Raw genomic sequence first — 23,449 nt, 5'->3', positions numbered from 1 at the left:
TAACCTCACCTGGGGGAACTTGCATTACAGGTCCGGGTTGTACCGGAAGCCCAGGTTGCATTGGAAGACCAGGTTGTACCGGAAGTCCGGGTTGCACGAGAGGTATTCCGGGTTGCGGGGGCGCCATGAGGGGTACCGTAGGCGGAGTATTCATCGCTTGTGCGCCAGAATGCCATCCCGGTTGATGAGGATTTTGCCAATCACCCATGATTAGGTGTCGGTAATAACTGTAAAAAAAACATTGTTGATAACTTTTCACATTTACTACGACTTTTTCGAAAGTAATGAAATTTATCTGGAATATACGGTCTTTGGAAACTAGGTTTATTTCCATACTCCCACACCTAAAATTTTTGTTCTTTGTAATATGAAAGTAAACCTCCCAAACCTTTTTAGAAAGGTAGCTAAAGTGGACATCAGAGTGCCAACGACATGAGCAAATCGTAATTTTCACCTCTTTGCCCTTCTACAGTAATGAAACCGATATGAATTTCGAAAAATGATAGTATTTTCTGTTATGCTTGAGTGGTGATTGGAAAAACTTCAGAGAATTGATATAAAAATACGGAAAACACGGGATTCAGATATCAGCAGCATACCATAACCTCAAAGTCAGTGAGAATCTGTTGCTGCAAGTTCAGTGTTTTCATTGATTTTTCGAAGTTTTTCGAACGATGACACAAACACAATTGCAAAAAATATATCTTTTCTCAAAGTTTGAAACAATTTCTTTACTCTAAAAAGAAGTAAATTGTAAAAAAATACGATTGGCTCATTTCATCGGCACTCCGACTACCCGTTAATCAAGTTGTTATTTCCCCATTTAAGAAGTACGGAGAAGTAAAGTAAACACAAGATATCAATAAGTGAGAAAATAAAGAGATTGACATTAAACATACACTGATATAAAATGACGCTATTATACAAAACAACATGGCATCATTGAAAGCAAGCTGTTTAATGCAAAGTTATAAATTTATAGCGGGAACTGCAAATTGAACACAATTGAAAATTTCCACCGTTTTACAATACTACATATGCCGTTAGTAACTACTCGCTTAAAGGGTCCAGGATCAATGCTTATATCTATAATACGACTGGAATCGTCTTCGTATTTCAATGAAGACAATTTCTGGTGATCGTTAAATTTTATTTCGTGAAAGTGGTCGTAAAATTTAAAACTAAAAGTAAAACGCGAAATGCGGAATGGCCTTTTGGTAAACAGGCGCTGATAAGTTCAGAGATACAAAACATTTGTCTGTTTAAAATGTTTTACCCTTGTAACGTGACGTCAGTTCATGAAACAAACGGTTAAGGAGCTTCAGTTCAACGAAATAAAGCAGCAAATTGTTATGATAATATTGCATAGGTAATTAGTTCGACCCGCAAACTGATAAACCTAATAAATATGTATAACACAAACACTGCTAGAAATTGACGAAGCTCACTTACCAGCAAACCGGAGCAATTACCAACCGAGTTTTAGAAGAGGACTTCACGTGGTGATGGGACTTGTACTTTGTAGCCTACAAACCTAACATACAGTGGACTCTCGATACTGCCGCAACAGTACAAGAGGGGAAGCGATTTTCCAGGAATTATTGGTCCCCCAATAGATACCTTCGCGCGATCGTGATGTCACGGAAAAGTAGTAAACTTTCTCATTACGGCTAACCTCTCATGCGCGCGCGGATACATTGTTATCATCGGTTAAACTCCCATTTTATTTTATTTTGACCTGGAAAAATACTTAAGTGTCAATATTTTATTAACACATCAGGTTTTTTTTTTTTTTTTTTTAAACATAATTATTCATTTTATACATAATTATGAACTAAAATAAAAACCGAGGCAATAAAAATACTTATACATGGGACATTCCACACCAACTCTGTAAATGACCATAGCTGACCATAACATTTTTTAATTTCGTGGTGGATTTTTCCCACGTTAGTATCATCCTTGAAAACCTTTCGAAAAAATATTCGAACATTTTTAATGACTCGTATTTATACTATGAATTTTTAAGCCCATCTCAAAAACAGTCAAATTGACTTCTGTGATACAAAAAAAAAACAGATGTCGTTTTCGAAAACAACATTTTGCAGGCAAGTTTCAGAGTGGAGAGTTGCGGATGCAGGTTTTACGACTTTTTATTTTATATTGTTACTTTCGGCGGAAAAGATGAGTTAATGGAAATCATGGGAAACAGTTAACGTAATGTGTAAAGTGTATAATTTTTCACCGGTAAGATGCGTCAAACCAGAACAATATTTGCACGCGAACTGATTTCTTATCGCTCCAAGTTCATTGAAAACATGAACTTGCGCGAGCCGACGGACTATCTTTTATTGTATGCTTATAGATTTTAAAAGCTGCCAAGCCTTCTGCGGTAGCATGGATGTTTTCCATACAATTGAAAAAGTTGTACACCTACATATGTATCTCAACTTGGCTTACTGATTGGCAAGCAACTATTACATCTAACCGTATTATTTCTACAATTTCTGTTGATTGATTTATCATCATATGGGTTCGAAATGTTTGTGCTACACAATGCAAGCTGTAAAGTTTGTACCTATTACAGCGCTACTCGGGATATCTCCAATTATAGAACAATCCAATGAAAGAAAAAGCCTGCAAATTGCTCCGAATCTTACAGTTACACATGAATACAGTACCGTATTCTATATTTAATTATTTTCATATCACATTCGATTAGTGATGCATGTAAGAATAATTATTAGTGATAAAGCAGAACATCTTCCTCACTTGTTTTTTTGTTTTTCATGTTTTACAGTCACTTTGACCATTCCTATTCCATTACCGATAGATTAGAACAAACAAATGTTAGACTTTGGCAAGATATAACAAAACAAAAGATGGCTTATATGGGCCCCTAAAAGTTGACACTCTGTCTCCGTGGTTCATTGAAATGAATCAACTTCCACCAGACTACCAACCTCTAACTTAGCCTGCCTATACTTGGGCATCACTACGGTTGGGAGATAAACATTTTTTATATAGGGGGTTATATTTTTTACTTTTGTTATTAATGATTATTATTCATTTGAATTCATAATTATTTACTTGATACGTATCACCCCACCACGGCCGCGGTCCGGGTTCGCCATTGTTAGTCTACTTTTGATTTTCAATTTTCAAGTTAACATCAGTAAATTTCTTAAAAATAGTAACTGTATAATTCACTTCTTTTATCGGTTTTTGATGTCCAGTTACCACACATACTCTTTTCCTATACACAATTGCTGTAATAGCGATTGACGTTTTATTCACGGAATCAATCACCCTCATAGAAGTGCTTCTGAGATCGCATAGTAATATTAGCAACCACTATAATGAAAAGATTTTTCGTAGACGATAACTTTTCATGTATAATAACGCAAAATACTTACTAAATATAGCAATTAAATGCATCATTATGTGATACTAGTGTTTTTTTTTAAATTGCAGCATTTTTAAATATCTGACAACAGTTTCATCAACATCAGGCCAGAGCAGTCATATTCTGTGAGTCAGTAAACTTTTTTTCTTTGAAGTATGGTTTATCTACAAGATTAAATACTCAGCCAAAACCATGTTGCAAGGAAATTCCGGGATTCCTGGATTAATTACACTTAAGTCTGGAGAAGAAGATATTAGATCAGTGAATGCAATTTAAATACATTGTCAATACTAGGTTCAATACTACAAAAATATTTTTTAAACGAAATGGGAAAAACGAATTCTGCTGCAGGTACTTTTGCTTGTAACTTTCATCTTAAGGTAGTACGAGCGGAGTAGCTAGAAAATTAAAAGTCTATGATTACGAAAATTGGAAGAAGCGATATAATAATAAATTTAGGTGTGATAATAATAAAAGTACGTAACGAGATATTTTTGGAAATATGTATCATGCCCATGTGTTGAATTATACGAAACGGAATATTTATTTATGTATTTATTTATTTAACTGGTTTACAGGCATAAGATCGGCCTTTAGAGAGTATAAAAGAATTAACGCAAGTAGAGCTACAAATAAGTTGGCGTGAGGCATACCTACATGAAGAAATGAAGGTATACACAAAACAACTACAAAATACAAAATACATATTACATAGGAATATGTTATATCAACAGTCAGATTGACTCGCATTGTCTAACCAGCTATATCATTTTACAATTCCACCGATATAAACGGCAACACTGTACTCAGGTGCTAGAATTTCGGTCGCGTGCTACGTGTATACAAGTTTATACCTATACCAGGTGTATACCAGTGATCGGAGCACACCTGGCGCCATGCAGCATTGCCAAGTCCATATCGTTGTTATCACGTTAGCAGAAGCAGCCGACGCACGCGATAATTAGACAATACAATCGACGATTTCCAATCGGAATATCCCGTAACCCGTATTTTTCATTAGAAGTACGTAATGGTGACCTTTTTCTTTTTCAACGTTTAACAACGTTTTTTATTTATCGTGTCTAACCGCGAAAGGTCTATATTTCCGAGGGGCTGCTCACTTGAGAAATCATTGAACCATTTCATCCAAAATCAGACAGGCAATCGTTAAAAGTTGCTGGAAATCAGTCGAATCGCATGATTCCTGATTTCCTCATGATTTCTTAAAGTATAGATATATTCATAGGCATAGATACATTCTCGATGTCATCCCCTATTACAAATGAAAAAATTTTTAATGTTTTTCAGAGAATAAAAAAATTATTCTAATTTCTTTAATAATCTCTGTTATTGATTGAGTATCCACGTATCCCCGATCGTAAATTAATTATTGTTAATCTATAACAATTAATCAATATTCATTTCTCGAGAGTCTAAAAGTCAATGATTTCCAAAACCTAGAAATCACTTTTAATCGTTGGAATAGGTCATCTCATTGATTCGGAAATCACGGGAATCACAGTCTAAATCACAAGAAATCGATTCCCTTCGGAAATCGTCGTGTCACCGAATCCGCGAGTGAGCAGCCTCTCGTATATGTCTATCTCAACCTTGTGACAACACAGATTTCCGATATTGTGTGGGGTAATTATCTTCATTTCACACATTAATTAATATTATAATTAGTCGGTAAGTCGCTTAGAAATTTTGCAGGAGTTTCCGTACATGTTTTTGCTGTAGCATATAAAAAAAACGTGTATTTGTCTAATAGCGAGGTACGTGCTCGTACTACCTTAAGGTGCCGCTGACCTGGATCTAAAAGTTGTAATCGATCAAAGCGCCCTCTGTGTAAGTTTCCTCGGTTCCAAACCATTCGAAGGTGGTACTCTCCACCGGGAAGTAGCGCAACCTGCGCAACACAATATTAGACAAAACGCGGTCGGTAAAAGACCTGAATCTGAGTCGGTAACCATACCAACAGGATTCACCCGAATTTTGCATGCAAATGATGACGTCATGTGTATAGCGATTGCATTACGACCGAACTGATTATTTTGATAGTTTTACGGTGAATATAGCAAATTCAATTTATTGTTCCGTGAAACACCCTTGAATATGGGACATTCTTTGACGAATCGGACAGATTTAGATAAAAATCGACCGACACAATTTTGATGTAGCTTAAAATTGTTTCACGGGTTCTATATCGAAAAAATATAGATACGTATTCGAGGATTTTTTTATTTTACATATTTTGTAACATAGAGGGGATCGAAAATTTGATAATTTGGTGTTTTCTGGCACGGAGAACTCATTTTCAAAAATTCATAACGCCGGTTCTGTTTGAGCTGAAAAGTTGGTTTTTTAAACCCAAAGCTAATAGAATGAATTTCAATGCAACAATTGTTTCATTTACGATTATTCCGAAATTTATATTGTTATAAATAATTAATATGTTTAAATCGATTTTTAGTAATTGCCTTCACCTCGTAGTGAGTTCTCAGCACGACCATCGTATTCTACGTCAAATTATCTATCAATAACGCATTTTTATTTGATGGATAAATTATTATTACTGTAGGATAAAATTAATTTATCCAGCGCGGCACGTCACATCGGCGCGCGCGTTCCATTGCACGCCTCATTATCTTGCCTCGTATCGTTTTCTTCTGTAATATAAATGATTACTGTATATTCTCAATTGAATAATAATATTCAGTAGCAAGTAAGACTTTATAAAAAATGTAACAAAAAAATTATCAAATACAAAATATTATTGTGTCAAATAAAAAATCAATTTATTAAGATTTCAATACATTATTTTTAGTTAATAAGTACCTCGTCCTACAGTACGTCGTATCATATTTACATTTATTCTTGAAAATTTGTGTGATTCCAACCTCTCTTGAAGAATTGGAAACAAAGCAATTCTCATTGTGTCAACAAAAAAACGGTTGTACAAATTTTTAAACGAAAAATACTATACATATTAAAAGTGAATGTAAATATTGTGAGACGTAATACAGAACGAGGTGTTTATTAAATAATAATAATGTATTAAAATCTTGGTAAATTAATTTTTTATTTGCCACAATAATATTTTTTATTTCATTATTTTTTTGTTAAATTTTTTATAAAGTCTTATATGCTAATAAATAATATTATTCAATTAAAAATATAGAGTAATCATCAATATTACAGAGGAAAACGATACGAGGCAAGATTATGAGGCGTGCAATGGAACTCGCGCGCCGATGTGACGTGCCGCGCTAGATAAATTAATTCTTTTCCTCCAGTAATAATAATTTCCCCATCAATTCAAAATACGTTATGGATAAAATATTTGACGTAGAATACGATGGTTGTGCTAAGAACTCGCTACGAGGTTGAGGCAATTATTAAAAATCGATTGAAACATATTAATTGTTTATAACAGTATAAATTTCGGAATAATCGTTAATGAAAGAATTGTTGTAATAAAATTCATTTTATTAGCTTTGAGATGAAAAAAACGAACTTTCCAGCTCAAATAGAACCGGCGTTATGAATTTTTGAAAGTGAGTCTTCCAAGCCAAAAAACACCAAATTATCAAATTTTCGATCCCCTCTATTTTACGAAATATGTGAAATAAAAAATCCTCGAATACGTATCCCTATTTTTTCGGTATAGAACCCGTCAAAAAAAAATTACAGCTGAATCAAAAATGTGTCGGTCACAAAGGTGTTCGGTTGTAAACGAATGTCCCATATACGTTAAAACATATCGCGCAATATTAGTTTTACACAGCACGAAGTATTTTCAAAATGATTTCATAAATATCACCATTCACCATTTGTAGATATTTGGAAATATGTTCGAAAAATACGATTGAAACAAAACGGGTACGAATCGTTGTGGTCTCGTTTGTTGAAGTTACGCCATCGGTCGCCCCCCCCCCCCCCCCCCCCTTCGCACAACTCCGCTTCTCCTTGTCGCAAACTTGAATGGACATGTTTATTTTCCGTCCGTGCATTACATTGTATTCGATTATTCGCTCAGTCTACGGATAGCGGCTGTGCGCGAGAAAAAAAAATCTTTGTGTCGTCAGACGACTGTGCTCGAACATTTTGTAGTTCGAAAATAAAGAGTATTTCTCATTCTTCTTCAGAGGTTTTCTATGAGGTACATACATGATTATCTCTGGTGAGTATTTATACATATATATTAGGATGCTTTTTTTTTGGACTATTTTTTTTTTTCGGTCCCATCGTGAAATTTTGTTGGAAATACAACAAAAAAAATTCCCTGAAAGATTGAGCCCTTAATATTAATATCAAGTGCTCGCCCAAAGCATGTAAAGATTTCCCACTTAAAATACACGTAAACTTTAATTTTTTTCTTTAAAACATCTACAGCTCAGAGGCATTCTATGGTGTAGTCTAGGACGTCAGTAGGTTTTCTTCGGAATGAAATGCTCTACAAAAGTGCTCATTGCGGTGAAGTCGTAACTCACACCGGCGAAGTCGTACGGGCCACCCAAACCCAATTTTTTCATGAAATTCTTGTCTTTTTGCCCGTATCTCGTAAATAACAAGAGCTGCAAAAAAAAATATTCAACAAATTTGTAGGAAATTTAATTTCCTACAAAAAAGTTCTAGAAAACCAAATTGCTAACATCGATATTTATTGAGATATTGGGCTTTTAAGGTGAGGAAGTATGGAATTTTCATGAATTATTGAGTTAAATTATCGAATTATTGATTGTCGAATATTTTTTTGTTTTGTAGCTCTTGTCATTACAATTACAATTCTTGTCATTACAATTACAAGAGCTACAAAACAAAAAAATATTCGACAATCAATAATTCGACAATTTAACTCAATAATTCATGAAAATTCCATACTTCCTCACCTTAAAAGCCCAATATCTCAATAAATATCGATGTTAGCAATTTGGTTTTCTAGAACTTTTTTGTAGGAAATTAAATTTCCTACAAATTTGTTGAATATTTTTTTTTTGCAGCTCTTGTTATTTACGAGATACGGGCAAAAAGACAAGAATTTCATGAAAAAATTGGGTTTGGGTGGCCCGTACGACTTCGCCGGTGTGAGTTACGACTTCACCGCAATGAGCACTTTTGTAGAGCATTTCATTCCGAAGAAAACCTACTGACGTCCTAGACTACACCATAGAATGCCTCTGAGCTGTAGATGTTTTAAAGAAAAAAATTAAAGTTTACGTGTTTGTAAGCGGGAAATCTTTACATGCCTTGGGCGAGCACTTAATATTAATATTAAGGGCTCAATCTTTCAGGGAATTTTTTTTGTTGTATTTCCAACAAAATTTCACGATGGGACCGAAAAAAAAAATAGTCCAAAAAAAAGCACCCTAATATATATATATATATATATGTACATTATACAGTTGTATAAAACGTGCACCCCGACTTACGTTTCTTTCGACTTACGCCGTCAATGCCGGAACGACCCATAGCGTAACTTCGGGGTATTACTGTATCGGAATCATTCTGAAATTGTACATCGCTTGTTACACACAACTCTACTGACAATAACGAAATAATTTTATGTTCGAAGCTATTTTACTAGTGAAAAGGGTTTCAAAAAAAGATTATATATGATATTGGAACACTTTATTCATGTTACTATGGATATATGAAACAATTGGGTATTTGCATGATTTTTATATTTCTTAACTTTTGATGTTTTTCGATTCTATAAATTTTTTTAGAATTTTTGAAAAAAAAATATTTTGTTTTTGTTTATAAGTATTTAAATAATTTAATAAATAAAAAAAAGGCAATATTTAAATGAATAAGTAGCTCCATCTCGCGTATGTGACGTCACAATGCTGAATTTTTTTGAAATTTTTAGCGCCAAGTTCTCCTGTAAGCACGCCGTACGTGTAATCAGCTGTTTCTCTGTGTTGTGATTGATGAAAAGAACGTCTGATAGTGCTGTTTATTATAAACTAAAGTTATTAAATTATTTAATATGTCATTAAAAAACGATTTTTGTTGGTGTATAGTACCAACTTGTGAAAATACTCAAACTAATGCTTGCTTAACATTCTTAGTATAATAACATTGACGTGATCATAACCTCCACACAATTATCCGTGTGAGTTAAAAAAAAAAAAACACCACACAAAAATTGATTTCTATTTTAATTATTTTCACCGAAGTCTGACATTAATTATACAATGTATCAAACTTAAAGTTTAAAAAACTTACTTAAAATTTTTTTAGCGCTAGAAAATATTGTACATTACTCTTTGTGGATTCAAATAAACGCGCCAGTAGCAGCACAATGACGTCAAACCAATCACATTCCGTTTTATGTCACGTGACTTTTATGTGATTTAGGACCACTTTTATTTATTAAATTATTTAAATATTTATAAACAAAAACAAAATATTTTTTTTTCAAAAATTCTAAAAAAATTTATAGAATCGAAAAACATCAAAAGTTAAGAAATATAAAAATCATGCAAATACCCAATTGTTGACATAGACGTTGACGATTATTTTTATATCCTCTGAAATATTAAATGCAAGGAAATAGTATCCGAGATTCGAGGTAACTATGAAGCTGCGGGTTGTGCGAAACAGTTCCTTCTCCCGGTTGATGGGAGTTTCTAGCATCCTTTGCGAAGTAATGTAATTTGAACATAGTTCACCACTCCATGAAGATATCCTCGCGGCATGTGACATTGCGTCCGTCCAACGGTTACGACGGATTATCCTGTAAAATATAAGCGTGTTCATTTGGTTGTTTCGCTTTTTCAATGCAGAATCCATAACATGATTAGTACTTGTCGATAAAAATATACTTTGGCAGAGAATTCGTGCCCTCCCCTCCTTATCATATAAAGACATACAAATACATGGGTCCTCTTCTGTTCTCTTACAACCATGTGTTGGCGCCATCTCACTATACCCAAAAATGTTAAAAGTGAATGGTCGAATCTGATGAAATGGAATAGTGTGATTAAAAATTTTGATCATCTTGAATAATCCGAAAAGTTGAGATAATTCTGTTGAAATTAAGATATTCATTTTTTACGAATCACTCTAAATTTCACCGTGTTCAATAGTTAGTTTATTGTATTATTCTTTTCGAGATTTTACAATATATATATACAACATAGTTCCAATTTATTTTTTAATACTAAAACTCGCTTATTGGCTATAGTACACTGAATAATGAGCAAGCTCAAAACATGTAAGAGCATAAACTTTCTCAATATTTTACCATCTATTGGGAGAGAAAAAATCGTATGTATATCAAGCGATACGTTTTCTAAGAGAGGTAGTTTTAGTCCGACTCTTTTATAGTATAGCTCTCTACATGAAACAGTCAGGTGACCTACGTCTATAACTTCGCTGCAATAGTTACAGTATCTTCCTTCAGATATTTTGTAATGCCTAGAGTCGACTATTATTCTTGTGTAGTAGGAGTTCGCTAGCTTATATTGACAGGTGACTTTTAATATTTTCAGAGGTATTGACGCTTTCAGATATTCCTGAACCTTATTCTCAGCCTGCAACCAATTGTACATGATAAGTGAGGAGGACTGTGCTACTTTTTTTCCATCCATATCGCTCAAGTATTCCTTATACTTCTCTAACAGTTCAGGTTCTTGCAGCGTTATTTCGCCTGGCGTCGTTTCATTCCACAGGTCTAGCCTGTCAATTGGTTCAAAGAACATTTTCTTCACTAATACCACCCAATTATAGTTCACATTATCCTGGGCACTTTTGTACTGACTTAAATGCAGTTGTCTAAGGAAACAAATTTTCGGGTATCGATCATCTTCCATTCTCAAAATTTTATTAATCCATCTTATGACTTGCTTAAAGACTAAGAGCGAATATTGACCAAGTCTCAATTCTCTTCTTACCGCATAACTCGGTGTGCACTGAGGTAAATTCATGAGTTTTTTGAAGAAACCTAACTGTATCTTTTCCACACTATCTAGATGCCTCAGTGAATACACCTCTGTACCGTATAATAATATTGATTGTACAAGCGCCCCAAATAGGTCGTCGTAAACTTTACAAGAATTCGCATGTATTCTATGTATTAACGCTAATGTGGAAGAGCACGCTGCTTTGGCTTTGGAAACTATTTTTTTTGTATGTGATTCATATGACTCCGTTTGAGAAAAGGTCACCCCCAGATAAACGTATTCCTTGACTATTTCAACAGAGCTATCCCCGAACATGAATTTTTTTTCTTCCTGTTTATGTCTGCGACCGCCTTTTCGAAAAATAATTACTTTCGTTTTTTTGGTATTTACAGATAACTTATTTATTACACAGTACTCATATAAGGCTTCAATTATTCTCTTCATATGAATATAGCTTTCGGCCAAAATGACAATGTCGTCGGCATATGCTAGTAACAAAATTTCTACTAAATGATTAATTGATACACCTCTAATATACTTTTTTTTTAGCAGAAAATCTTCTAAATTAGCAATAAAAATTGAAAAGAGGATTGAGGAAAGTATCTCACCCTGCAATACACCTTTTGTAATATAAATAGGGTCTGAAATCCCGTCTGAATTCCCAATTCTGATATTTACCGAAGAGTACAAGCTTTGAAGAATTTTTATAACTTTTGAGCTAAGCCCTTTTCTTTGCAGTTTACCCCAGAGCATGGAGTGATCTACAGACGGGAATGCGCTTTTAAGATCAACGAAAACCGCATATAATTTGCCTCTTGTCTTCTGTATATGCAATTGGATTATTGAATTGAGTGTGAATATATTATCTAAGCAACTTCTTTTTTTCCGGAAGCCTGCCTGCCATTCGGAGAGAATATTATTGATGTCGCACCACGCATCAACCCTTTTATTCAGAAGAAACGTAAAGCATTTGACAATTGTATTTACAAGCGCAATTGGCCTGTAATTATTTGGATCCCTAATTGCTCCTTTGTTTTTATACAGCATTTTAGTTAGTATACAGGACCAGTTGTTTGGAGTCTTTTCTGTATCCATAATCCTATTGAACATTACATTCATATATAAAACCCAATTCGGAGTAAGATTTTTCAGAAACTCGTTTGTAATCGAGTTTATTTCAGGGGCCTTGTTTGATTTACTATGAGCAATACTACTGTAAATTTCATTTAGACCTATTGGAGAATCCAACATCTCATCACCATTGGTGAGCTCAGGAGTCGGAGCTGTTACCGGGTTGTTAACCTCGTGGAACTCTCGAAAAAAGCTACACCATTCATTCAAACTAATACTCTCAGCCCCCTTTATCGGCTTTTTTCTGTACCTGTTCACCGCTTTCCAAAATTCTTGTGGATTTTTTGCGTCCACTACTCCGTTAATAATTTTTTCCCTATATTCTTTTTCACTGCGCTTGCATACCTCCTTGTATTGCTTTTTGAGAACTAGATAGTCGTAAACCTGTGGCTTTTCAAATTTTGATTTTTTACAGATCTTTAGAGATTTTCTGAGCAGGCTCTTTATCCTAGTGCATTCTTTATTTTTTCGGCACTTTTCTAACGAGATTCCCCCTTGTCGTGAGATCATTCCCAGTTCCCTGGCCGCTGTGATTATATTTCTAGAAAGAAGGCTGTCCATATCGTCTAAGTGCATGTTAAGGTTGTTAAGGTATAATGAGTAATACGATTGATTCGTTGGCAGAGTTGCTGAAGAAAGTCAGCGAGACGGTTAACGAAACTAAAAGTGAAGTGAATAAAATTGGAAAAACAACTGAAGATCTCTCAACCTCAGTGAAGGAGGTCAGAAACGAACTAAAAGAATGGACAGGGAGATGCAGAGCTCCGGAGCAAAAGTATGAAGACCATAAGGAGAGGATTGATAATATTGAGATGAAAATAGATTTTTTGCTGAAGCAGGAAAGAGAGAAAAACTTGATGATGTTCAAGGTGCCTGACACTTTGGAAGTGAATGGTGATTTAAATAAATCGGTGATGGAAATCTTGAGGACAGCGGGCATAGGCATTGCCGAGAGGGATGTAGAAGCAATTTTTAGAGTTGGAAAAGAGGTCGGGAACAGACCAGTGAAAATCTCGATGGTTAATAAAAGAGCAAAGTACTCGGTTCTCAAGTAGAATATGAAATTGAAAAATACCGAAGTTATCCTAGAAAAAGACTTGTCAGAAATAGAGAGGGAAAAAAAAGAAAAATTGCGTTTGCTGAAGATGGACCTGGAAAAGCATGGCAAAACCGTAAAAGTAAAAGGTTTTAAATTGTTAGTGGATCAGCAATTTATGACTTATCAAGAGGCGGAAAAAAAATTAAACTCGTTTGAAAAGCAGATACAACAACAGAACATTGAAAGTGTGCCCTTTACTCCAAAAAAGACAAAAAACAGGAGCTCCGAAAGATTAGCAGCGCTAACGAGACCGAAAAGAATCAGTAATAAAGACCTATAGCTAAAATCAGATAGATATAAACACTCGAGAATAATCTTTTGGAATAGCACGGGTATTTCGAACGTAAACGAACTTGGGAGTGTTGTTAAATCGGGCGACGTATTAGCTGTTTGTGAAAACTGGTGTACCGAAGAGCCGCAATAGTCTAAGAGCACGCGATGCCCAGACGTTCGTTATATTATAAAAGCTGAAAATTCTTCTATATGTATATGTCCCCTATACAGGTATAAGCAAACCCAGCCTATACAACCTGGGTCGCGGTGGCTTTGGCAGGTAACAGGTAGTAAAGGTGAGTAAAATTGTGTTTCAAATTTGTGATAGTATAAAACTTAGTTTTCATATATTTTAACTTACAATCATATTAGAAACCGCCTTGTCTATTGGCGGACACTTAGGACGGTAACAATCCCTTTCCAGACACCCTCACAGTCTAATTATTTATAAATCTACTTTCGTCATAGTATAAAATCTGACTTTTATATATGTTATTCAGAAAATTAAACGAATAATGTTTCCACAATCCCCAGTCACTTTCGATGGTTCCCCTATCTTCCCAGACACATTGAAGTCTACTCCAGGCGTGCGCGCGATGAATATACATGCAGAGATGAGTAGGGAGATCTCCAACGCTCGGCTTTTCGTGATACCAGCTAGGTTGGAGCGTCGACGTGACACCTAGGCGGCCACGCACCGAAGGTGGCCCATTTCCGACCTGACACCTAGGCGGCCATGCACCGAAGGTGGCCCACAATCGTGCATATATAGATATACTCGGTCGCTCGAGCAAGCGGTTGCAAATCGCATCCTTGTCCCCGCTCGCACAGATATTTCCAGGAATGCAAGAATTGGGATTTTTTTGTTTCAATTATGAATGTCAGCGAATAAAAGTATCTCCAGATTTGATAAATTTTGGATTCAATTAGCGGACGCTGAACCAAAATAATTAACCATTCCCAGCCCGAATACTTTTTTTTTCTTTTTTTTAATAAATATTATTTTTTTATTGATATGAAAATATGTGACGCCTGGTGTTCTCGAATATTTGTACACGCAGTCTATGGAAAAATATACGAAGCCAGCTCGATAACATTTATGCAAAATGTGCAATGGGCAAGTGGTTGGAGGAAATTTTTTTTTTCTCGAACTGAATCTTCCAGAGAACCATCAGCGAATTCCAAGCAAGCTCCATAAACATACCGAGCAAACGCGCGATCACGGACGTAGCTGTGGTGTGGCTGAGTGGATACCACATGAGGATGAATTTTCAATCACAGGTTTTTGCGCGAAGTTTTCCTGTATTTAAGTTAATTACTGCTGCCTTTGCTATAATACTGCATTCAAGTCTTAAACAAAACACTAAAAAATAAGTTAACCACTTAATGTAAAACAAAATGTTAGATTGAGCTTAAAATTTAAGCCGGAGTTACATAAACTAAGATAATTACAAGTGCAATATTGTAAATATTGAGCATTTATTGTTCATCTAAATAAATATGGTTTCCTCCTCAAAAAAAAAAAAAAAAACATGAGGATGGAGTGATGCGGGACACGGGTTCGATCGCAGTTCACTCTTTTTTTTTTTTTTTTTTAAAATTCAATCCCGGTTTTTTTTTTTGTATTTTCGGAGAGAAAAAACAAATCAAAGAAAGAAAATTTCGAGAGCCGGTCGATTTTTTCCTTCTTTCCTTTTGCTTTTTTTTTACTGAACCCACCTTTTTTGTAGTGGGGGTAACCCAGAAGAGAACAAATAATTGAAACAATAAAATTCCGAGAGCGAATCGATTTGTTCCCCGTTTTTGGCGCCTCTTTTTTGATAAGGAAAAGTTTTGACAGTAATGTAAAATAGAGATTACTAAACACAAATGTATTGTTTTTTAATAACACCGGCCGAATTAAATTTTAAAAGGCTTATGGTTGAATAAACTTCAGATTTGGGTTTAGCGGACCAAAATGCATAAAAATCATACTTGGTCTATACTTCCATAAATTTTTTTCTTACCAAAAATGCTAATTTTTGGCGATTTTTATGGTTTTTTGCAATTTACTCAAAATTTTGAGGGTGTACGGGCAAAACTGACTTCAGATTCGGATTGAGCGCCTCAAAATACATTAAGATAGGTAGGTCCGGTCAAAAGTACAGACCACTTTTTTGTTTGTGGGGCCGGTGTTATTAAAAAACAATACATTTGTGTTTAGTAATCTCTATTTTACATTACTGTCAAAACTTTTCCTCATCAAAAAAGAGGCGCCAAAAACGGGGAACAAATCGATTCGCTCTCGGAATTTTATTGTTTCAATTATTTGTTCTCTTCTGGGTTACCCCCACTACAAAAAAGGTGGGTTCAGTAAAAAAAAAGCAAAAGGAAAGAAGGAAAAAATCGACCGGCTCTCGAAATTTTCTTTCTTTGATTTGTTTTTTCTCTCCGAAAATACAAAAAAAAAAACCGGGATTGAATTTTAAAAAAAAAAAAAAAAAAAGAGTGAACTGCGATCGAACCCGTGTCCCGCATCACTCCATCCTCATGTTTTTTTTTTTTTTTTTTGAGGAGGAAACCATATTTATTTAGATGAACAATAAATGCTCAATATTTACAATATTGCACTTGTAATTATCTTAGTTTATGTAACTCCGGCTTAAATTTTAAGCTCAATCTAACATTTTGTTTTACATTAAGTGGTTAACTTATTTTTTAGTGTTTTGTTTAAGACTTGAATGCAGTATTATAGCAAAGGCAGCAGTAATTAACTTAAATACAGGAAAACTTCGCGCAAAAACCTGTGATTGAAAATTCATCCTCATGTGGTATCCACTCAGCCACACCACAGCTACGTCCGTGATCGCGCGTTTGCTCGGTATGTTTATGGAGCTTGCTTGGAATTCGCTGATGGTTCTCTGGAAGATTCAGTTCGAGAAAAAAAAAATTTCCTCCAACCACTTGCCCATTGCACATTTTGCATAAATGTTATCGAGCTGGCTTCGTATATTTTTCCATAGACTGCGTGTACAAATATTCGAGAACACCAGGCGTCACATATTTTCATATCAATAAAAAAATAATATTTATTAAAAAAAAGAAAAAAAAAGTATTCGGGCTGGGAATGGTTAATTATTTTGGTTCAGCGTCCGCTAATTGAATCCAAAATTTATCAAATCTGGAGATACTTTTATTCGCTGACATTCATAATTGAAACAAAAAAATCCCAATTCTTGCATTCCTGGAAATATCTGTGCGAGCGGGGACAAGGATGCGATTTGCAACCGCTTGCTCGAGCGACCGAGTATATCTATATATGCACGATTGTGGGCCACCTTCGGTGCATGGCCGCCTAGGTGTCAGGTCGGAAATGGGCCACCTTCGGTGCGTGGCCGCCTAGGTGTCACGTCGACGCTCCAACCTAGCTGGTATCACGAAAAGCCGAGCGTTGGAGATCTCCCTACTCATCTCTGCATGTATATTCATCGCGCGCACGCCTGGAGTAGACTTCAATGTGTCTGGGAAGATAGGGGAACCATCGAAAGTGACTGGGGATTGTGGAAACATTATTCGTTTAATTTTCTGAATAACATATATAAAAGTCAGATTTTATACTATGACGAAAGTAGATTTATAAATAATTAGACTGTGAGGGTGTCTGGAAAGGGATTGTTACCGTCCTAAGTGTCCGCCAATAGACAAGGCGGTTTCTAATATGATTGTAAGTTAAAATATATGAAAACTAAGTTTTATACTATCACAAATTTGAAACACAATTTTACTCACCTTTACTACCTGTTACCTGCCAAAGCCACCGCGACCCAGGTTGTATAGGCTGGGTTTGCTTATACCTGTATAGGGGACATATACATATAGAAGAATTTTCAGCTTTTATAATATAACGAACGTCTGGGCGTCGCGGGCTCTCACTCCACAAGTAAGAATTTTCAAAACAATCCAGTATAAACAAGAGCTCACCTATAGCCCAGCAGTACGAACAGCGGAGAGGGGAAGAGCAGCAGGAGGACTGGCCGTGTATACAGATTCAACAACTACGAAGAAAACAGTCCTCTTCAAATCTAAGTATTATATAATACTAAGGATAATGAAAAACAACTTTAGTTTTATTTTCACAAATGTATATATCAGCCCCAATGCGGATATTGGTATAGTTCTGAGCGATCTGTATGATAAAATTAATTATTTACGCAGCGAATTTCCTACAGAGGCGTTTATAATTGCAGGGGATTTCAATGCCAGAATCGGATCAGAGAACCCCATCTTTGATGAAGTCTTGGTCAATTCAACACTATCAAGGACGAGACTCTTTCTAGATAAGGAATCAAATAAAAGAGGGAGGCTTTTACTGGATTTCATGGAGGAATTTAGTTTTTTCGTAATTAACGGTAGGACAGCAAGTGATAATCCGGGAAGATTCACATTTGCAAGTGAAGTTGGTCGGTCGGTAAATGATTTGATCTGGGGAAATGTTATTGCTCTAGAGTACATTCTCACCTTGAAGTCTTGCTTTTACCAACTTTATCAGATCATTTCCCTTTAGTTTTAACGCTAAGTCAGCTATACCCGGAGCAAACAAAAAAGGAGTTAATTAGATGGAAGCCACAACTCTGTAAAGAGTTTCAGTCCAAAATGCAGGAATTCGAAGTTCCGTGTTCAATATTTTACTACCGATAGCAGATATCTAATGTATGGTCATTCGGAATGAATATGAATGGGAAATTCCTCGTCAAACCCGATGGATTATTTGTAATCGGAAAGATTTTTTACAGAATGTATAAAATGGTAGAAGCGTCGCCAAAAAATGTTGCCAATAAACAATTCGTTCGTTAATAACAATTACAATGTTCAATGTTTCCGGATAAACCAAAGTTTTCTACGAAAGCTTATCCTCTCTACTCGCGAATGTGCTGTGAATAATTGTCTACGTCAAATAGAACCGGAGATGAGATATTGATTCTTCAAGTTTACTGCGCGCTCATTTTGCAACAAAATTGAATGACTCGGCGCTTCCGGAAAAAAAATCGTAGAAATAGGTTTTCATTTTTTATGCTCACATATCACTTCGAAAGAGCTTTCATTGTTCTGGAAAATACGCGGTCATTTTTTGTCAGAATGATATTTCTGACTCAAGAACCTAAATTTCGTCCCAACTGACTTTTTATGGTTTATATGATGAAATAATAACAGTCGTAATATTTATTTTCCTTAAGATTTGAAATTTCTCGCATGTTTGTATCGTACTTAGGGTATATGTCAACACGGGTAAATTTCTCCAATTATCGGAAAAGAAAATTACCGTACGATTATAATAATTGAACTCTCCGAGCATTCGAATCTAGGCTCCGATAAAATTGTGGTATTCGCAACGAAGCATTCAGCAATTCTAATGTTCTGCACACTCCTAACAAAAAATCAAAATGATTATAAATGAAGAGAACAGAGAAAAGAAAATTTGAAACACGTATACAATTTGGTTACTCAATATTTTGAAAAATGTCAACAAAACGACGATCTTTCGAACGCCACTCTTTCGAAGCAAACAGACGATTTGTTTTCTACATTTTTTTTCTATACTATGAAAATGCTGGAAGTCCCTCCCAACTCCTCAACGGTATACATTTTCGTAGAAATACAATGAGCATCATGAGTACAGTGAGAACACTCTGGGGCGAGTGTTTCCATACTTATGAACGGTAATGTATATTCAGTTGAAAAAAAAAACGGCAATTTCTCAAATAATGAATTGAAAAATCTGAAAAAATTCACACAGAGTACCTTTTAGTAGTACTTTGATGTAACCAATTATGGGGCAGATCTGAGATGGTCGAAAAAAAAATGACGGAGAATCCTTCCTTTTCGGGTTAAATTCCGAAAATATCGATTTTTGGAAAAAAAGGTGGAAACCGAAGTTGTTCAGAATTTGATTCTCAACAAGTTTGTTGCTATTCATTTATGCCATTAAGTTGAAAATAAACGAGATAATGGAAATATTTCGAATTTGTCACTTTTTTCAGGTTCAATTCCAAAAATCTTGATCCTAGAAGAAAAACTGTAAGAACTAAACTTGTAGAGAATCAAAATTTACACAGCTTTTGTTGTGACGGTTTTTCTGTAAAATCAAAACTGGCCGAGTTATTCAAGAAAAACCATTTTAACCTAAAAAACAATTTTTCGAATATACGCATAAGTATGATTTGGTCGCCATTTTGAATTTACACTCCCAGTGACCTCTGCGAGACAGCTGTGAAAATAAAATTTTCGTACAAATTATTTACAAATTAACCGGGGAATTTCGATATCAATTCTGACGAAGACCCAAGAAATTAAAAGGTTGATCGAAACAGAAATCCGAAAAAATTAAATTTCCATTTCTTTGAATGAAAAAAGGCGTTTTCCCGAAAAATTTCTTAGGAACTTTCGACTCCAATTTTGACAAGGATTCGCCCTGCCAAGTATTTGCTGTGAATTACGAATCACCCTGCATAGCAAGTGCAGATTTGGCAGGATTCTTGTAAATGATATCTATAATTACATAACAGAAATTTGCAGTTTAAAACACTTACCATTGCAACGAACGATTCCTTCGTCGGCGCGTCAAATTTAACCTTTTTTCGGTTCAGCCGTGCGACGTAACTTATCCATTGTTGCACTCACAAGATTATTGTTGTTTGTAACAAATATATGTATACACACTGGCCGCGTGAAAATTTGCACGTGATTAGAACTTGTGACACGGCAAATTACGGACGGTATGCGAGGAAACGCAGAAGTGACGGCCGTGCGGATAGTGGGGACAGTGGCGCGTGAGGGATAGTACTCGGAATCCGAAGAAGTTGATTCCTTCGAGAGTTCCAAATTTCTGTGAAATATTATAGGATTGTGCTGGACTTTGATGTACAGCAGTAACATATACCCTGACTTTTCGTAGGTCGTATACGATGCAGAAACCAACCCAAAACTCGCTAGCGTATCCGTAGCGTATACCATCTACGAGAAGTCACGGTATGTAGTTTTATAACGATTTCCACCTAATGAGTAAATTTCAGGTAGTTCGTCTGATGTGAAAAAAAAATTTTGGTAGCATCATTCAGAACTAGGCGTAATTGACAAATGAAACGAAGCAAATAAAGTATGAAATCCTTATTTGTTGAGAATTAAAAACAGAAAAAATTGGCAAGCAAATCTTCATCAGAATTTTAACAAGGATCGGCCCTGTAAAATGTTTGCCACGAATCTTGAACCGTTGTATGCAGTAATTGTATGTATGTACAGTGACATAGATTTTTTGCGGGATGTATTTCTAGTATTGTTAAACACATCCGGTTCAGAAACAATTTCGCGTATGTATTAGGGTAATCTTTAAAACAGGCTCGGACGATTATCAACCGGCCCACCCCCCCCCCCAAATTTTTTATAAATAAATAAATAATGATGTGTTCAAGAGCACAATTTTTATCTCAACCCTAAACCCTCACGCCTATACTTGCGTGTTTCCTGCAATTTCGGTATTTATTTTACTGCCGCATCTAATCTTTCGGTCAATAATCTGTAAGTATGACAATTTTGCGGACATCGATGCTACTATTAGATGAGGATATCCGGAGCGTATATGGGGCATTCTATGTAAATTATTCGCCATTTATATCTGCCTTTTCGACGAACAGGAATTAATGGATAGGTATTTTCGTTTTTGTTAATGATTTTCTATCAAACCGATGAAAAAAGGCAGATTTAAGTGGTGCGTACTCGATGTAGAATGCCCCAAAACCCTTCAATAAAATAAAAAAGAATAATTTTCTTTGTGGAACTACGACTCAAAACGAGAAAAGAAACAGTATGTTATTTTAATATCGGGTTTTGGAAAAGCCATGAGAATTTTAAAAAAAATTGTGCGATTTGATAAACTTATGGTGTTTGGATGGGTTGAGACAAACATCTAAAATATTTCAGAAAGACTGCTTTTGGCAGGTACAAGAAAATGTAAAATTTTCAATAGAATCAAAATTGGTCGGGGTCACGAGTTGGTCGGTTTCGCATGGAATGCCCCGTTCACGTACAGTCGGGCTACGTGCGATTACGAATAGTTACCGCGATTGTAAACTGATGTTACCATTTCCAAACGATGCCTTATAATATGCACGAATTTCAAAATCTAACGGTTATTCTGAGTGAGTTGTACATTTTTTCGTATCTACCTGAAAGCCTATATATGCTCTCGTCGGCACTGCAGATTCTTGCTTTAGCAGAAACATAGGACGTGTGCGTATTACCATGTCGTTTTACCACCTGGTACCGCTTCGGTCGACTACAGCGCTTCTGGTGGTTCAACGTTGAACTAAATTACGGACTTCTCGTGCATCAGAACGGGCTCCTGTCACCTGAAAATCGCCCGCATAAATCGTGCCATATTTACAGAAAACTGACTGGTGCTATAGGTTTTCCCGGATTACTTGTGTGTTTTTGTACGTCGGTATCTCCCTGGCAAAAGTGAAAGAAATTCTGATATCGTACAAGCGGTGAATATTCAACAAGTCGCTAGCCCGATCGGCCATGTTTGACGCGACGTGATTTTATTGAGTTCATCATTATTTTTATTAGACGTTATCAGTGATCTGCGATAGTAGTGATTGAGATACAGACGTACAATTTTATTCAAGCTATCTTTTGAAAATTTTCCTAGTCAGATTCGTACCCCCGTTTTATCAGGATTTGTGCGGGCGATTTCCCCGCTTCTGACGTCACGAAATATATATAGGACATGCCAGGTCAGCGGCACCTTAAGCGTAATCCCCAACATTCGCGGTTCAGAATTATGACAGTGGAACCATAAATTTTGAAAAAGTCGATGCTTCGCTCTCGTTTTACGACACAATATTGCAGTTCTAGATAGTCTACACAGTCAAACCTATTCTCCAACATTCTACGTTTACGACTACGACAATGTAACTAACCATTGTATCCACGCCTTAAGCCCGAAAAGCTAGCGGTAGTGTCGTCTAGACACGGATAGCGTTAGGCAAGAGCGGTCGGCAAGTTACCCAGCAAAAAAGCAGATGAAAAGGCGAAGACCTCCCCTATCCACCCAACTGGCTACGCAGAGCGGACAGCGTAGGCTCGCTAAAAGATTTTTGCAAAAGAAAAATAGGGCGTCGGATAGAAAAAGAGCGGAAGAAGAATTCGTAAGGAATGTGGAGAAGCAAAGGAATGTCTACAGATTGCCTCCAAAGTCGGACAGCAAAGGGGAACAGGAACAAGAAGAAATGAAAGAAAAGAAAGATATGGCAACGAAGAAGCAACTGGACAAGATAAAGGTAATGATTACCGTGCAACAAGACGTAAAAGACTTAAGAATAGACAATGCAACAACAAGAGATGAAATAAGGTAGATCGAGGCTGATAGAGGACCTGAACAACACAAAAAAGTTAGAAAAGAATCAGAACTGATGACCAAGGAAAAGCTGGCCGACCTAGAGTCGGAGGCAATCGGCAGGAACGATAAGCTCGAGAGACTGGTGAAGAAAGAAGAAGCCAGGGAGAGGAGAGAAAACAAGAAGAACATCGTAGTCAAGGGATAGAACGCCCCACAAGGGGCAGAACTAAAGGCAGCCGTGGAGACGCTTCTAAAAG

General features: G+C 35.9%; 3 protein-coding genes across 5 annotated transcripts in view; 2 read left to right on the top strand and 1 right to left on the bottom strand.

Moving 5' to 3' along the window:
- The window catches only part of LOC124220589 (phospholipid scramblase 1), an 83,380-nt gene that overhangs the window by 39,180 nt on the left and 20,751 nt on the right, over positions 1-23,449 (bottom strand). The window contains exons 1-2 of one of the 3 annotated variants that reach the window (XM_069136475.1): positions 1,453-1,525; positions 10-227 (exon numbers count right to left, since the gene is read on the bottom strand). In XM_069136475.1, the coding sequence (XP_068992576.1) occupies positions 10-208 (199 nt within the window). In that variant the 5' untranslated portion in view covers positions 209-227; positions 1,453-1,525. Of the gene's footprint in view, positions 1-9; positions 228-388; positions 433-1,452; positions 1,526-23,449 lie in introns of those variants that run through there. The other 2 variants (XM_046629714.2, XM_046629715.2) reach the window with 2 other exon arrangements.
- On the top strand, positions 13,044-13,502 carry LOC124218507 (uncharacterized). Its single transcript, XM_046625027.1, has one exon. The coding sequence runs from the start codon at positions 13,044-13,046 to the stop codon at positions 13,500-13,502; it is 459 nt and encodes a 152-aa protein (XP_046480983.1).
- On the top strand, positions 22,876-23,397 carry LOC138191040 (uncharacterized). Its single transcript, XM_069136503.1, has 2 exons — positions 22,876-23,133; positions 23,209-23,397. The coding sequence occupies exons 1-2, from the start codon at positions 22,876-22,878 to the stop codon at positions 23,395-23,397; spliced, it is 447 nt and encodes a 148-aa protein (XP_068992604.1).

The sequence above is a fragment of the Neodiprion pinetum genome, chromosome 5 (assembly GCF_021155775.2).
Source record: "Neodiprion pinetum isolate iyNeoPine1 chromosome 5, iyNeoPine1.2, whole genome shotgun sequence".
Lineage (NCBI taxonomy): Eukaryota > Metazoa > Arthropoda > Insecta > Hymenoptera > Diprionidae > Neodiprion > Neodiprion pinetum.
This window is presented reverse-complemented; position numbering and strand designations above follow the sequence as displayed.

What these genes read in the sequence shown, in the direction of transcription:
- LOC138191040 (XM_069136503.1), top strand. Translation starts at nt 22,876, where the DNA reads ATGAAAAGGCGAAGACCTCCCCTATCCACCCAACTGGCTACGCAGAGC. An exon ending in AGCAACTGGACAAGATAAAG is followed by an intron (nt 23,134 to 23,208) that starts GTAATGATTACC and finishes GAAATAAGGTAG; the next exon opens with ATCGAGGCTGATAGAGGACC.
- LOC124218507 (XM_046625027.1), top strand. Translation starts at nt 13,044, where the DNA reads ATGAGTAATACGATTGATTCGTTGGCAGAGTTGCTGAAGAAAGTCAGC.